Source organism: Rattus norvegicus, chromosome 13 (genome assembly GCF_036323735.1).
Source record: "Rattus norvegicus strain BN/NHsdMcwi chromosome 13, GRCr8, whole genome shotgun sequence".
Classification (NCBI taxonomy): domain Eukaryota; kingdom Metazoa; phylum Chordata; class Mammalia; order Rodentia; family Muridae; genus Rattus; species Rattus norvegicus.
This window is the reverse complement of record NC_086031.1, coordinates 88,595,671-88,608,857: the sequence shown is the minus strand read 5'-3', so window position 1 is coordinate 88,608,857 and position 13,187 is coordinate 88,595,671. Positions and strand designations below refer to the sequence as shown.

The following is a 13,187-nucleotide window of genomic DNA, read 5'->3' as shown; positions in this document are numbered from 1 at the left end:
AACTTATAAACCTAGAGGACTTCACAGTCAACTCAGCACACCCTGAATCCTCTGTGTGACCCTCTTGAAAGCCGCTTTCACTTCCTTATTGCGAAGAGTATAAATGATAGGGTTGAAGAAAGGAGTGAACAAGGTATATACCAAAGCAATAAGCTTGTCTCTGCCCTCAGCCCGAATCTCTGGTGGCCCTACATAGACAATGAAAGCAGAGCCATAGAACAGTGTCACTACAGTGATATGGGAGGAACATGTGGAGAAAGCTTTGGCACGACTGGCAGCTGAAGGCAGCCTTAACACAGCTTTCGCAATACCTCCATAGAGTCCCAGGATGGAAACAAGATTGCATGTAATGATAATACCAATTACTGTAATATAAACCCGAGCATGCCAGCTAGTGTCCACACATGCCAACCGAATTACAGGTTCCAGGTCACAAAGATAGTGGGCTACCTCTTTCAAACAGTAGGGTAAACTGGCAGTGAGACCTGCAGGCACCAGGGCAACTGAAAAGCCAGCCACCCATGTAATCAGAACTAGCTGTATCTTTACCTGTCTGCTCATGAGTGCATGGTAGTGTAATGGGCGACAGATAGCAAGGTAGCGGTCCAGAGCCATGACACTTAACAGGTAGCATTCAGTCATGCCCAAGGAGTGGAAGACATACAGCTGGATGAAGCACGCAGCCGAAGGGATGGGTGAATGCCCATGGAGCAGGGTATGCAGCAAGGTGGCTACTGAGGTGCTGACATACCAGATTTCCAAGAAGGAGAGGACACTGATAAAGAAGTACATGGGAGTGGACAGCCCCGAATCTGCCTGAACCAAGACAATGATGAAGATATTCCCTGCAATTGTGAGGAGATAGATGCACAGGGTCCCAAAGACTGAAAGCTGTTGCAGAGTGCCAGAGGTAGTGAAACCAGCAAGGATGAAGGTCCGGGTCCAGGTGTAGTTAACATGATCCATGATTCCTGGGAATGATAGGAAAAGGCAGTAAATAAGCAGCTTTATGTTTCTACCTCTTGAAACATTTTTTCCAGAAACCATGGAGTAGAACTCATGATCCAAGAAATGATAGATTTTTTTTCTACCCAATCTGTTTCATCTAATCTACAAAACAGGAATTGTGTGGTAAAAGTCAGAAGTGATTTGCTCAGGATCTGTTGGTGACAGTGGCCAAATAGAGTTCTGGTTCTTTAATTCAAAGAACGACTTTTGTTGACTATGGCAGCAGTCTCAGGCTTAGAATTTTTTTTCCTTTTTGCTTTGCTAAATTCAATAAACTAATAAACAAATAAAAAATAGGAAAACTCTCATTCTTCTCCTCCCACCATTCCTAGTTAAATGTCCCCATGATACTTTGAAATAATGGCCCTTAATCTATACTGGATTCAATAACCAGGATATGGTACGAAAAGGATACTCACTTCCTTGAGCAGGTAAGACTCAGAGGGGGTGTTCTGGAATTCATCACGGTTCTCATCAAAGGTTGAAAAGGGAAAAGATGGACAAGACACAAAACTATCTTGGGAGCATATCTCAAAGCTGAAAACTTTAGGACAACCTGAATAATGCAAGAGGATATGTTTTCTGGAAGTATCCAAATGGAAACATACTTCAGAATGCTGTAGTGGGTAGGGAGAAGGGAGAAGTGAAGCCCTTAAGGGATGTGTCTAGAGGTACCAAAGGAGTACAAGTAATGCCTTTTTTTCAGGAATTGTATTTCTACTTTTTTTACCATCAGCTCAAAGTGAATCTTGGTCCAAACCACTGCTTCTTAACTGAAGTTCTATAACTGAAAAAGTTTAAGTTAGAGGTTCCTAAAACTTCTAACATATTAGTATCATGTGATTCTCTAGTTATTGATTGATATGTACTGGATTTCTAATGGGAGTCTATATCAATATCTGTAGAATGTCATGCCCATACTCAAATAGAATTTATTCAGGAAAGGTCAAAGCTGCCCCCTGCTGCTCTTCTTCAGTCACTCTTACCTCTTCCGAGCCACCTCCAACCATTACCTCATTGCTTTGGTTACAACAGAACTAGTCTCATTCCTCTTGGTATCACTTTTATCTCAAGACACTCGTATTTATAGTTCATGCACCTGGAAGCATAGCTCTCCCACAAAGCCCTTACTAAATGTTCCCTGGGGTTACTCTGACTAACTCTCAGTATGGATCCCTTTGGGACAGGAAGTGAGGCCCAGAGAAATGAATCAGATGAGATATGTCTCTTCAATGACTTACCTCTGCAATCTTCACTTTGGTGTTCTAGAATCTAATCCAGGGTTTTTGCCTTCTTTGCAAAGACCATATAATATGACATTAAAGGAACAATCTTGCCCTCATCTCTTGACTCACACATGAGTAATAACAACTTAGGGAAAGAGGAATTGGATTGTCTCTTTGCAATGCCAGGAGATTTGTCATCACTCGGCACTATGCCTTACCACATGACAACTAATCCACATAGAAGCCATTTGTTTTATGCTCAACATCTTACACTATTTCTTCATACTCTCACCTTATAATACAGTAGCCACACGGGTTTCACTGGTCCAACAACTACTTACCAGCTATTTAAAATGATATCTCATACTTTATTTTACTTTTAAAATTATTGATTTATGTGTGTTGCAAATCTCTCTACATGCTTATGTGAAGAAAGCTCCCTAGTGCTCCTAAAATACTGTTCTGGAGGCAATATTCTAAAGCCCCATCAACAGAATTGCTACCAGTACTCAATCTCCACCAACAACATGTTTACCCTGGACATCTTAATGCAACAAATCCTCATTCTCTTCAAAAATGTTTAAATCAATGTCTGAACTTTTTATCTTAGCTGAGTACTATCTTGGAGTAATCATTTGAATAGATTTGAAGTCCAGAAAAATAACTCCATTACCCAGCAAGTAAGAAGCATTTGACTTGTTCATTGATCTAAAGGTACTATCTTTAATGTCAGCGAAAAAGACTGGTACAAATTTAGTAGTTCTTAAATTAAAATCAAGAAAAATTAATAACATAAATTTTTTTAATTTTATTTAATCCTTTTTTTACACTCCAAATTTTATTGTCCTCTTGGTCCACCCACTAACTCTTCACCATTCCATACATCCTCCCATTCCCGTTGTCTCCATGAGGTTGGCCCCTCCCCCAATTCCCCAACCCCACCACCCTCTAAACTTCCTGGGGCCTCCAATCCTTTAAGGGTTAGGTGCATGCTCTCTGACTGAACCCAGACCAAGGAGTCCTCTGCTGTATATGTGTTGGGAGCCTCATCTCAGCTGGTCTAGGCTACCTGGTTGGTGATCCAGTGTCTGAGAGATCTCAGGGGTCCAGGTTCATTGAGACTGCTGGTCCTCCTACAGGGTTGCCCTCCTCCTCAGCTTCCTCCAGCTTTTCCCTAATTCAACCACAGAGGTCAGGAGCTTCTGTTCTTTGGTTGGGTACAAATATCTGCATCCAACTCTTTCAGCTGCTTGTTGGGTCTTACAGAGGGCAGTCATGTTAGGTCCCTTTTTGTGAGTACTCCATAGCCTCAGTAATAGTGTCAGGCCTTGGGGCCTGCCCTTGAGCCAGTTCCCACTTCAGACCTGTCACTGAACCTTCCATCCCTGCTTGATTGTGGTGAATGATGGTTTTGATATGTTCTTAGATTTGGTTTGCAAGAGTTTTATTAAATATTTTTGTATCGGTATTCATTCATAAGTGAGATCAGTCTGAAGTTCTCTTTTTCAGTTGTGTTCTTGTGTGGTTTAGGTACCAGACTAACTGTTGCTTCATGGAATAAAGTAGGTAGTGTTTCTTCTGTTTCTATTTTATGGAATACTTTGAGGGATATTGGTATTACTTTCTCTTTAGAGATCTGGTAGAATTCTGCACTAAATCCATCTGGCCCTGGGCTTTTTTGGTTAGGAAGTTTTTAATGACTTCTAATTCTTTATGGGATATGGGCATTTTTAGACAGTTTACCTGCTCTTGATTTAACTTTGGTATGTGGTATCTGTCTAAGAAATCATCCATTTCATCTAGATTTTCCAATTTTGTTGAGTATAGGCTTTTGTAGTAGGATCTGATGATTTTTTGAATTTCCTCAGTTTCTGTTGTTATGTCTCCCTTTTCATTTCTAATTTTGTTAATTTGGATACTGCCTCGGGGCCCTTTAGTTAGTTTGGCTAGGAGGTTATCTGTCTTGTTGATTCTTTCAAAGAACCAGCTTTTGGTTTTGCTGATTCTTTGTATTGTTCTTTTTCTTTCTATTTGGTTGATTTCAGCCCTGAATTTGACTATTTCCTGCCCTCTACTTCTCTTGGGTATATTTCTTCTTTTTGTTCTAGAGCTCTAAGGTATGCTGTTATGTGGCTAGTATAAGATCTCTTCAGTTTCTTTACCAGAACACTTAATGCTATGAATTTTCCTCTTAGTACTTCTTTCATTGTATCCCATAAGTTTGGGTATGATGTGTCAAAATTTTCATTAAATTCCAGGAAGTCTTTAATTTCTTCATTTCTTCCCTTACCAAGTTATCACTGAGTAGAGAGTTGTTCAGTTTCCATGTATATGTGAGGTTTCTGTTGTTTTCCCTGTTATTGAAGACCAGTCTTAGGCCATCATAATCTGATAGGATGCATGGGATTATTTTAATCTTCTTGTATCAGTTGAAGGTTGTTTTGTGTCCAATTATATGGTTGATTTTTGAGAAAGTACCATGAGGTGCTGAGAAGAAGGTATATTTTTTTGTTTTAGGGTGAAATGTTCTGTAGATATCTACTAAATCCATTTGGCTCATAACCTCTATTAGTTTCACTGTGTCTCTGTTTAATTTCTGTTTCAATGACCTGTCCATTAGTGAGAGTGGGGCATTGAAGTCTCCCACTATTATTTTGTGGTTTTCAATGTGTGTTTTGAGCTTTAGTAAAGTCTCTTTTATGAATGTGGGTGCCTGTGGGACCGTGAAAAGCACCCTGGTTCCCGGTTGAGGAGATTTGAAACCCAGGTGTTCCTGAAAGGATGGTAGGCATTTTGCCTGATTTCCAGGAAACCAGGCCGGTTACTAGTGGCAGCCTACCATAGATTTGTTCTCATCTCTCACATAAGAGCAATGCTTCAAGCCCCTCCACAGGTAAAGGACATAATCACAGGTCATGTAGGCTCCAGACAGATCTCCATTATAATGAGGTACCCAAAGTCCTGGTGGCTTAGCCAATAATCTTTCCTTCCCAGACACTCCTCCCTGCAAATGGTATTTAGTCTCAGGCCCACTTCGAAAGTGGGGTACAGTTTTACTCATTCACTTTCTAGCATGACAAAATATACCTCAAAATCCATGGACTGTCTCTTTTCATCATGATCTGCCATGGAAAGCAACAGAGAAGGCTTTCATCTAGAGAGCTACTATCTAATCTCCTGAAAAAGGCCTCCCTGTTTTCACAGTGGTGACTACCACCAAGCCTGTCACTGCTGTCAAGCCAAAGACTCTTTCTGTGGGACTAGCTGGAGTTTCCCCCTCTTTTCCACTTTGGTCCTGGGCTAGAAACAGCCCTGCTGCCCCTCACTCCATTCTCAGCTCTTCTGTGGCATTCCAGAGAACACGATGGCCCTGGCCTCCTTGCAAAGGAGCTAAAACCATCCAATGGAAGAAAGATAGCATTTTCAACAAGTGATGCTGGTTCAACTGGAGGTCAGCATGTAGAAGAATGCAAATTGATCAATTCTTATCACCATATAAAAAGCTTAAGTCCAAGTGGTTAAAGACCTCCACATAAAACCAAATACACTCAAACTAATAGAAAAAGTGGGGAAGAGTCTCGAACATATGGGCACTGGGGAAAATTTCCTGAACAAAACACCAATGGCTTATGCTCTAAGATCAAGAATCGATAAATGGGACCTCATTAAACTGCAAAGCTTTTGTAAAGCAAAAGACACTGTCATTAGGACAAAACAGCAACCAACAGATTGGAAAAGATCTTTACCAATCCTACATCTGCTAGAGGTATAATATCCAAAATATACAAAGAACTCAAGAAATTAGACTCCAGAGAGCCAAATCACACTATTAAAACATGGGGTACAGAGCTAAACAAAACATTCTCAGCTGAGGATTATTGAATGGCCAAAAAGCACCTAAAAATGTTCAACATCTTAGTCATGAGGGAAATGCAAATCAAAACAACCCTGAGATACCAGCTCACACCAGTCAGAATTGCTAAGATAAAAAACTCAGGTGACCGCAGATGCTGGCGAGGATGTAGAGAAAGAGGAACACTCTTCCATTGTTGGTGGGATTGCAAACTGGTACAACTACTCTGGAAATCAGTCTGGAGGTTCCTCAGAAAATTGGATATAACACTACCTGAGGACCCAGCTATACCTCTTCTGGGCGTATACCCAAAAGATGCTCCATATACAACAAAGACACATGCTCCACTATGTTCATAGCAGCCTTATTTATAATAGCCAGAAGCTGGAAAGAACACAGATGCCCTTCAACAGAGGAATGGATTAAAAAAATGTGGTATATCTATACAATGGAGTACTACTCAGCTATCAAAAACAATGATCATGAAATTCATAGGCAAATGGAATGAACTAGAAAATATCATCCTGAGTGAGGTTACTCAATCACAGAAAAACACACTTGGTGTGCACTCATTGATAAGTGGCTATTAGCCAAAAAGCTCAAATTACCCAAGATGCAATCCACAGAGCACAGGAAGCTCAAGAAGAAGGATGACCAAAATGCAGGTGATCCCACTCCTTCTTTAAAGGGGGAAAATATCCATAGGAGGGATATGGAAGCAAAGTTTAGAGCAGTGACTCAAGGAATGGCCAGTCAGAGCCTGACCCGTGTGTGGTTCACATATATGCAGCCACCAAAACTAGATAAGATTGATGAAGCTAAAAAATGCATGTTAAAAGGGACTGGATATAGATCTCTCCTGAGAGACACATCCAGAGAATGTCCAATACAGAGGTCAATGCCAGCAGCAAACCACCAAACTGAGAATAGGACCCCCTTGGGGGGAATTAGAAGAAGTATTGAAAGAGTTGAAGGATCTTACAACCCCATAAGAGCAACAATGCCAACCAACCAGAGCTTCCAGAGACTAAATCACTACTGAAAGACTATACATGGACTGACTTAGGGCTCCAACTGCATATGTAGCAGAGAATAGCCTTGTTGGGGCACCAGTGGAAGGGAAAGCCCTTTGGTCTTACTAAGGTTGGACCCCCAGTGTAGGAGAATATTGGGAGGGTAATAAGGGAGGATGTATAGGGGGAATACCTGTATGGGGGAGAGAGAAGGGAGGGAATGGGGCTTATGGACAGGAAACTGGGAAATGTAAGTAAAGAAATACATCTAATAAATTTTTTTTTAAAAAAGAATCATGTCACATTAAGTGGAAATGAAATACTTGATCCCTGAAACTGATAAAGCTTCTCATGGAAAGTTTAACACTGGAGACCAAATTAGAACATATACATTGCTTCTAAGTGCTAATAGAACTTCAGGATGGACAGAATCCTGTAGCCTTCTTCCTAAGAAGTACCTGACCATTCACTGGGATAAATACTTCCAGTAGTCCTTCAATACAATGCTCTATTTTCTCCAATCCCAAACTAGAAACCTCGGTTCATCCATACCCTTAAATTAATGATGGGGCAGTCCTCAGAGTGGCAAGGTTAACGCTCTGAACTTATCTTAACTTCACATTTGTCTTAGGCCAGCCATCTCTAAAAAGAATTGTCACCCAACTTTTACATTTAAAAAGTTCTCTCCATTAACTGAGTGGATTACATACAGCATAACCTATGTCTCTTGGATTATTACTTATCAGATACAAACACCTGAGCATATGCTATCTAGCATCAAGTAGAAGAGGAATGTATACTATCAAGTTGTAATCTAGAGCAAATGGTGGCCTCTAAAATGATCTTTTTTTAAAAAAAAATAGTATATTTGGAAAATATAAAGTCAAATGCTTATGGAAAATTAGAAGTGAATAAGTGAATACTTTATAATGTTAGAGACATTGCAGAAGAGTAAAACAAAAGAATTTAAGAGCCAGAGATGGTGGATGAGTACCACAAGCATACTGTGATCTGGATATAGCAGGGCAGATATCCATGTGAACTATTATCAGTTATGACCATCCATAAGACTTGTGTATTATCAAGCCAGACCAAATCTCAGAAGAGAGAGGGGAGGTAGACATGAAGAATTCTCTAAGCTAAAGATCTATTGGTAACTGATATCTTTTGGGAGAGGGAGAATCAATTTTCTTTAAGGGTATAGGCCCTAATTGACCCACCAAGCTTCAGTGGAAGGCCTCATACCTAAGGATATGTGGGCACCACAAGTAGAACTTGATGGGTTCAAGTTTAAAGTGGGGTAGGGGTAAAGAGGACAGAGAGTTAGGTCAGTAGGGAAGTGGAGCACATCTGGAAGGACATGGAGTGTGGGTTGAAAGAAATCTAACTACTTAGTGGGAAACTTTCAATTAGTTAAGAATGATAAGGAAAATATAATGAGTTCGTGAACCATATGAAATACTTTGTTTATTCAACTAAATATTTTATCATGCTATATTTATAAATAACATGTTATTCTTCAATCATGCCCTAAACATTACAAACATGATATCTCATACAGAAAATGTACCTGATAAATAGGAGAATGACAGCTTGTGGTCAAAAATCGTTCTACAAGATAACAGAGCAAGTTTGCATTCAATGTCCATAGTGCTTACTTACTGTACCTTTCTCTGTGACTTGCTGTACTATGGTAGAGACAAAGTACAAATATCCTGGTTGGAGGAATGCTGAACCTACTCCAAGGGGAAAATGAGATGTGCTCACTTTTACTTGTGACCTCTTCTTACTGTCTCTTGTGGTAAAGTTATTATTCGGATCCCATGGTGGGACAGGTGGTAAAGGATTAGCAAGGACATTTAGCTTCATATACCACATTAGACATTTATAAAATGTGACTCCATTTGTAGTTCCTGCCAGAGATGGCCTGAGGGACTCCAATTCCCTGAGCTACTATCTGTTCATTCAAAGAGCACGGAGAGGGGGTGAAGATCCAGTAACATTATACACAATGTATATAAATGTGGTTTGTGTACTTTGAAAAGCACTGTGTAAGAATAGCCTCAACTGCATGGTATAAAGGGAGAGATCCAAAAAGAATAGGACATGACACAGCTGTACAATGAAAGGCAAAGATAGTCTGGATTTTGTGAAAGGCATTTCCTCATGTGAGTTATAGGATACTAATATAATAATGTCTGCCAGGCTTATTTAATTCTTAAAGATCTGTTTATTTATGCACTTATTCAGTCATTCTTCAAGTATAAATTGAGGAAAACCAGTGGTGGTGTATTAATTGTCCCCTCAGGTATACTCAGACTATTTATTGCTCCACAGCAGATGTGTAAGCACCCCTACCCTACCATAGAGCATGAACCCCCATGGAAATGGAGGCCCACAAAGTTAATAACCAAAGTGAGGCAAGCCACTGCTAAGGCAAACAACTCCTAGCAGTTCTTTCATGGAGACGATGCAGAGAACACATTCTTTGAAATCACAATCCGTACCTACATGAAGTTATATGCATAAGGAGGAAAAGGATTAGAGCAGCAAACAATAGCCAGCGGTACAGTATACAGTACCCAGCACTGAAAGAAACAGCAAAGGGTTAATGATCATGTATGAACCCTCCAATTATATAAGGAAGATTTCAGACACATAGCTGTGAAAAAGATGCTTCATTGGGATGCCTTAATTATGCTGCAAAACAGCCCACGGTGTGAGATACATTTAAAGCTAAGCATTCTCCAATTAATAAAGCCTCATGCAAAAATGGGTGTTGGAAATGTTGGATAATAATCAATATGTATACAGTTCCTAAGGTCCTATTAATGTACCCACTTAACGGATTAACAAAATTGAGGCACCGAGATTTTGAATATATTGCTTAAGCTCACAAAGCAAATACATATTATAATTAAGGTTTGAACCCATGAAGAAAATCTCTTTCTTCTTTTCTAATTACCACTATGCAGTAATAAGTTCCATTTGTTTATAGAACATCCATTATTCATTGCAATTTTAAGTTTACTCTTACATATATTTTATACAAAGAAAATGAGAAAATTTACCCCCCCCCCAGTGAGTAGAAAAACAAAGAAAAAAGACAGGAAATTTGACCAATAAATTTCCTTTCTCTAGGCTATTCAGAACATGCTCTGTTTGGCCTGGATCACACTAAGATTGAACTTTTAAAATGTTGCAATCCTGGAATCAAAACATCATCAGCTGGATGGAAAGTGAACAGCAATTCCTCCCAGCCTACCAGAATTCCCACAGGTAAGCCTGACACCTGGGTGCCCTCTGGTTTGATTCTGATTCTTGATGGCAATTCCAGTAATCCTTCTAATTTTTTTGTAAAAATATTGGAATAACAATCACCAATCAGAGAGACAGATCTTCTGAAGTTTTTAAAATATATTTTAGGCTAGATATGCTTGTAAAAGCTCTTGTTCAAGCTTCATATAGACTAAAGGAGTATAGTTTGAGTTTAAGGTCAGCCAGGTGTATGCAGTATATCTCAAGGCAAGCTCAGATACAGGCTCAATTAAAGTCATACACCATGACCTCACCACCCAACACACCACACATATAAACATATATACACACCACATACCATACAAAAATGCTGCACACCAAATACACACACACTCACTTAAACACACACACACACATACACACACACACACACACACACACACACGCCTCATCCCATACACATAAACACACCTGTGTATACATAAAAATAATAATCACCAATCCTGAGGTGGGGAGCATTAAAAATATCTAAATGTTCTTATATTTATTTTGGTACATATATAAGAATAAGGGAACTTCCAGGTTCTTTCCTTTCTTCCCTTTCTATATAGTTCCTGTGTAGAAAACCAACAGTAAACTAACCTGGACCCTTGGGCATTCTCAGAGAATGAACTGCCAATCAAAGAGCATGCATGGACTGGACATAGGCACCTCCTCACATATATAGCAGATGAGCAGCTCTGGCTTCATGTGGGTCCTCAAACAACAAGAGCAGCGGCCATCCCAAAAGCTGTTGCCTATCTGGAATGCATTCCCCTAACTGGTCTGCCTTGTCTGGCTTCAATGGGAATGGATAAACCTAGTCCTGCAAAGATATAATGGGGGGAATACCTAGAGTGGGGGGGGGGACAAGGGAGATATCCAAACTATCAGAAGAGAGGGGAGGAGTATGTGACAGGGACTATGTAAGTGGGGGACCGGAAGAGAGCAGCAGTCAGGACGAAAAGTGAATAAATATATTTTTGTAAAAAGCAAAAACAGAAAAAAGAAAAAAGGAAAGTAGGACATATTCATCCAGGACCTAGGCCCTGCCAAACTTTTAATTCTTTCATTCCAATGACCAGACAATACCTAAGTATATATCTAGTGACTCAGAATTCAGAAATCTCTAAAGCATACAACCTAAAGGGAAGAGTTTTGTCACAAATCTGACACTGCAGAATTGTGTGTGATTTCCCTTTCCTATGAAGCCTGAGATTTTTTTCTACTCCTCCTGTGAAAGATGACCTCAAATTCATTCTATGACTAAAAGGATCTATGATTATGAAAGATCTCAGACAATAAAGTCAGTGCTGCTACTCTTGTCCCACAAGAGACATGAGTGGCCTGAGTTAAGTGATCTGGAGCTGATTTCTATAAGATGACACAAGATTATGGATCTCTACAAGCTGGGAGCTGGCTGATCTACATGAAACACCAGGCATGCTGTCACTGGATTGTTTCCGTCACCCATGTGTTCTATCTTTTAAACTCTGTTGGGATCATGTGTTTGAAATCAGAGTTTGCTGCTAACTTAGGTGGACTTTTCATTTCAGTGCAGCAATGGCTGTTTACTCCATCCCCCATACTTTAGAGATGAGTCATCAAATACCCACTTAGAGATGGTCTGATAATTAAAAAGATAAAACTAAAACCTTGGCGTAGACCAGTTACCAGGGAGATAGTAGGCAGGCAGACAGACAGACAGATAAATAATTATCAAAGTCAAAAATTAAAACATTTTTCCATGCCAGTTTTTAATCTGCTGTGACATTTCTTCATCATAATGTTGAAAAGCATTCAGAGAAAAAAGCCTTTCCCTTATTCTGCTCTACCACTGATTACTCTGTCTAAGAGAGTGAGTGTGTGCAGCATAGTAAGTGCTAAACTGGGTGGTACTCTTATTGGCATTTATTTTGATCCTGCAAAAAGATTAACAAGTCATTTGGTTCTTGCATTTGCCCAGAATGTGGGTAATGCCAAAAGAGATAATTAGGTGTTCCTCAACAAAGTCCTGATCTTGTCACTGACCCTCTTCACAGCCTCCTTCACCTCTTTGTTGCAAAGGGAATAGATGATGGGGTTGAGGAATGGAGTCAGGAGGGCATACACTAAAGCAATAAGCTTGTCGGTGCCCTCAGGTCTGCTCTGCGGTGAACCCACATACACAGTAAAAGCAGAAGCATAGAACAGTGCAACTACTGTTATATGGGAGGAACATGTGGAGAAGGCTTTGGCTCGACTGGCAGCTAAAGGCAGCTTCAGGACAGCTGTCAAAATATTCCCATAGAGTCCCAAGAAGAGGACAAAATTGCATCCAGTGGCCACACTGAGCACAGCCTCATGAATCCGAGCATGCCAACTTGTTCCTACAAATGCCAAGCACATTTGTGGTTCCAGGTCACAAAACTAATGGCCATCTCTTTCAAGCAATACGGTAAACTGGCAGTGAGACTTGCGGGCACCAGGTCAGCTGTAAATCCAGCCACTCACGTGGCACTAGCTAGTCATAGCTATGCGTGTCTGCTCATGAGTGAAGGGATCTGAAAGCATCCATAGGTCTGTCTTTACATCTTTGCAAAGTTCAAAAACCCAGTTTTTCCCAAAGGCTCTGCACCCACAGTATTTCCTGTCTCCCCAGATTCAGAGTGCAGACAGTGATTCTATAAGTTGTGTATACTGCCAGTTGCCTAGGCATGTTTGTTTCCCACCCCATTCTCTTTCATATTAGAGGAAACCTCCACTCCAACTGCCAACATCTTTTATTGCAATGTTGCACAAGAATATTAA

At 40.2% G+C, this 13,187-nt stretch overlaps 1 protein-coding gene and 1 pseudogene across 1 annotated transcript; both read right to left on the bottom strand.

Annotated features, from left to right (window-relative positions):
- Positions 1 to 27: 27 nt before the first annotated feature.
- Positions 28 to 966, bottom strand: Or10aa3 (olfactory receptor family 10 subfamily AA member 3). The gene has a single exon (NM_001000913.1). It carries the CDS (start codon positions 964 to 966, stop codon positions 28 to 30), a length of 939 nt encoding a protein of 312 aa, NP_001000913.1.
- On the bottom strand, positions 12,390 to 12,928 carry Or10aa1b-ps1 (olfactory receptor family 10 subfamily AA member 1B, pseudogene 1; annotated as a pseudogene).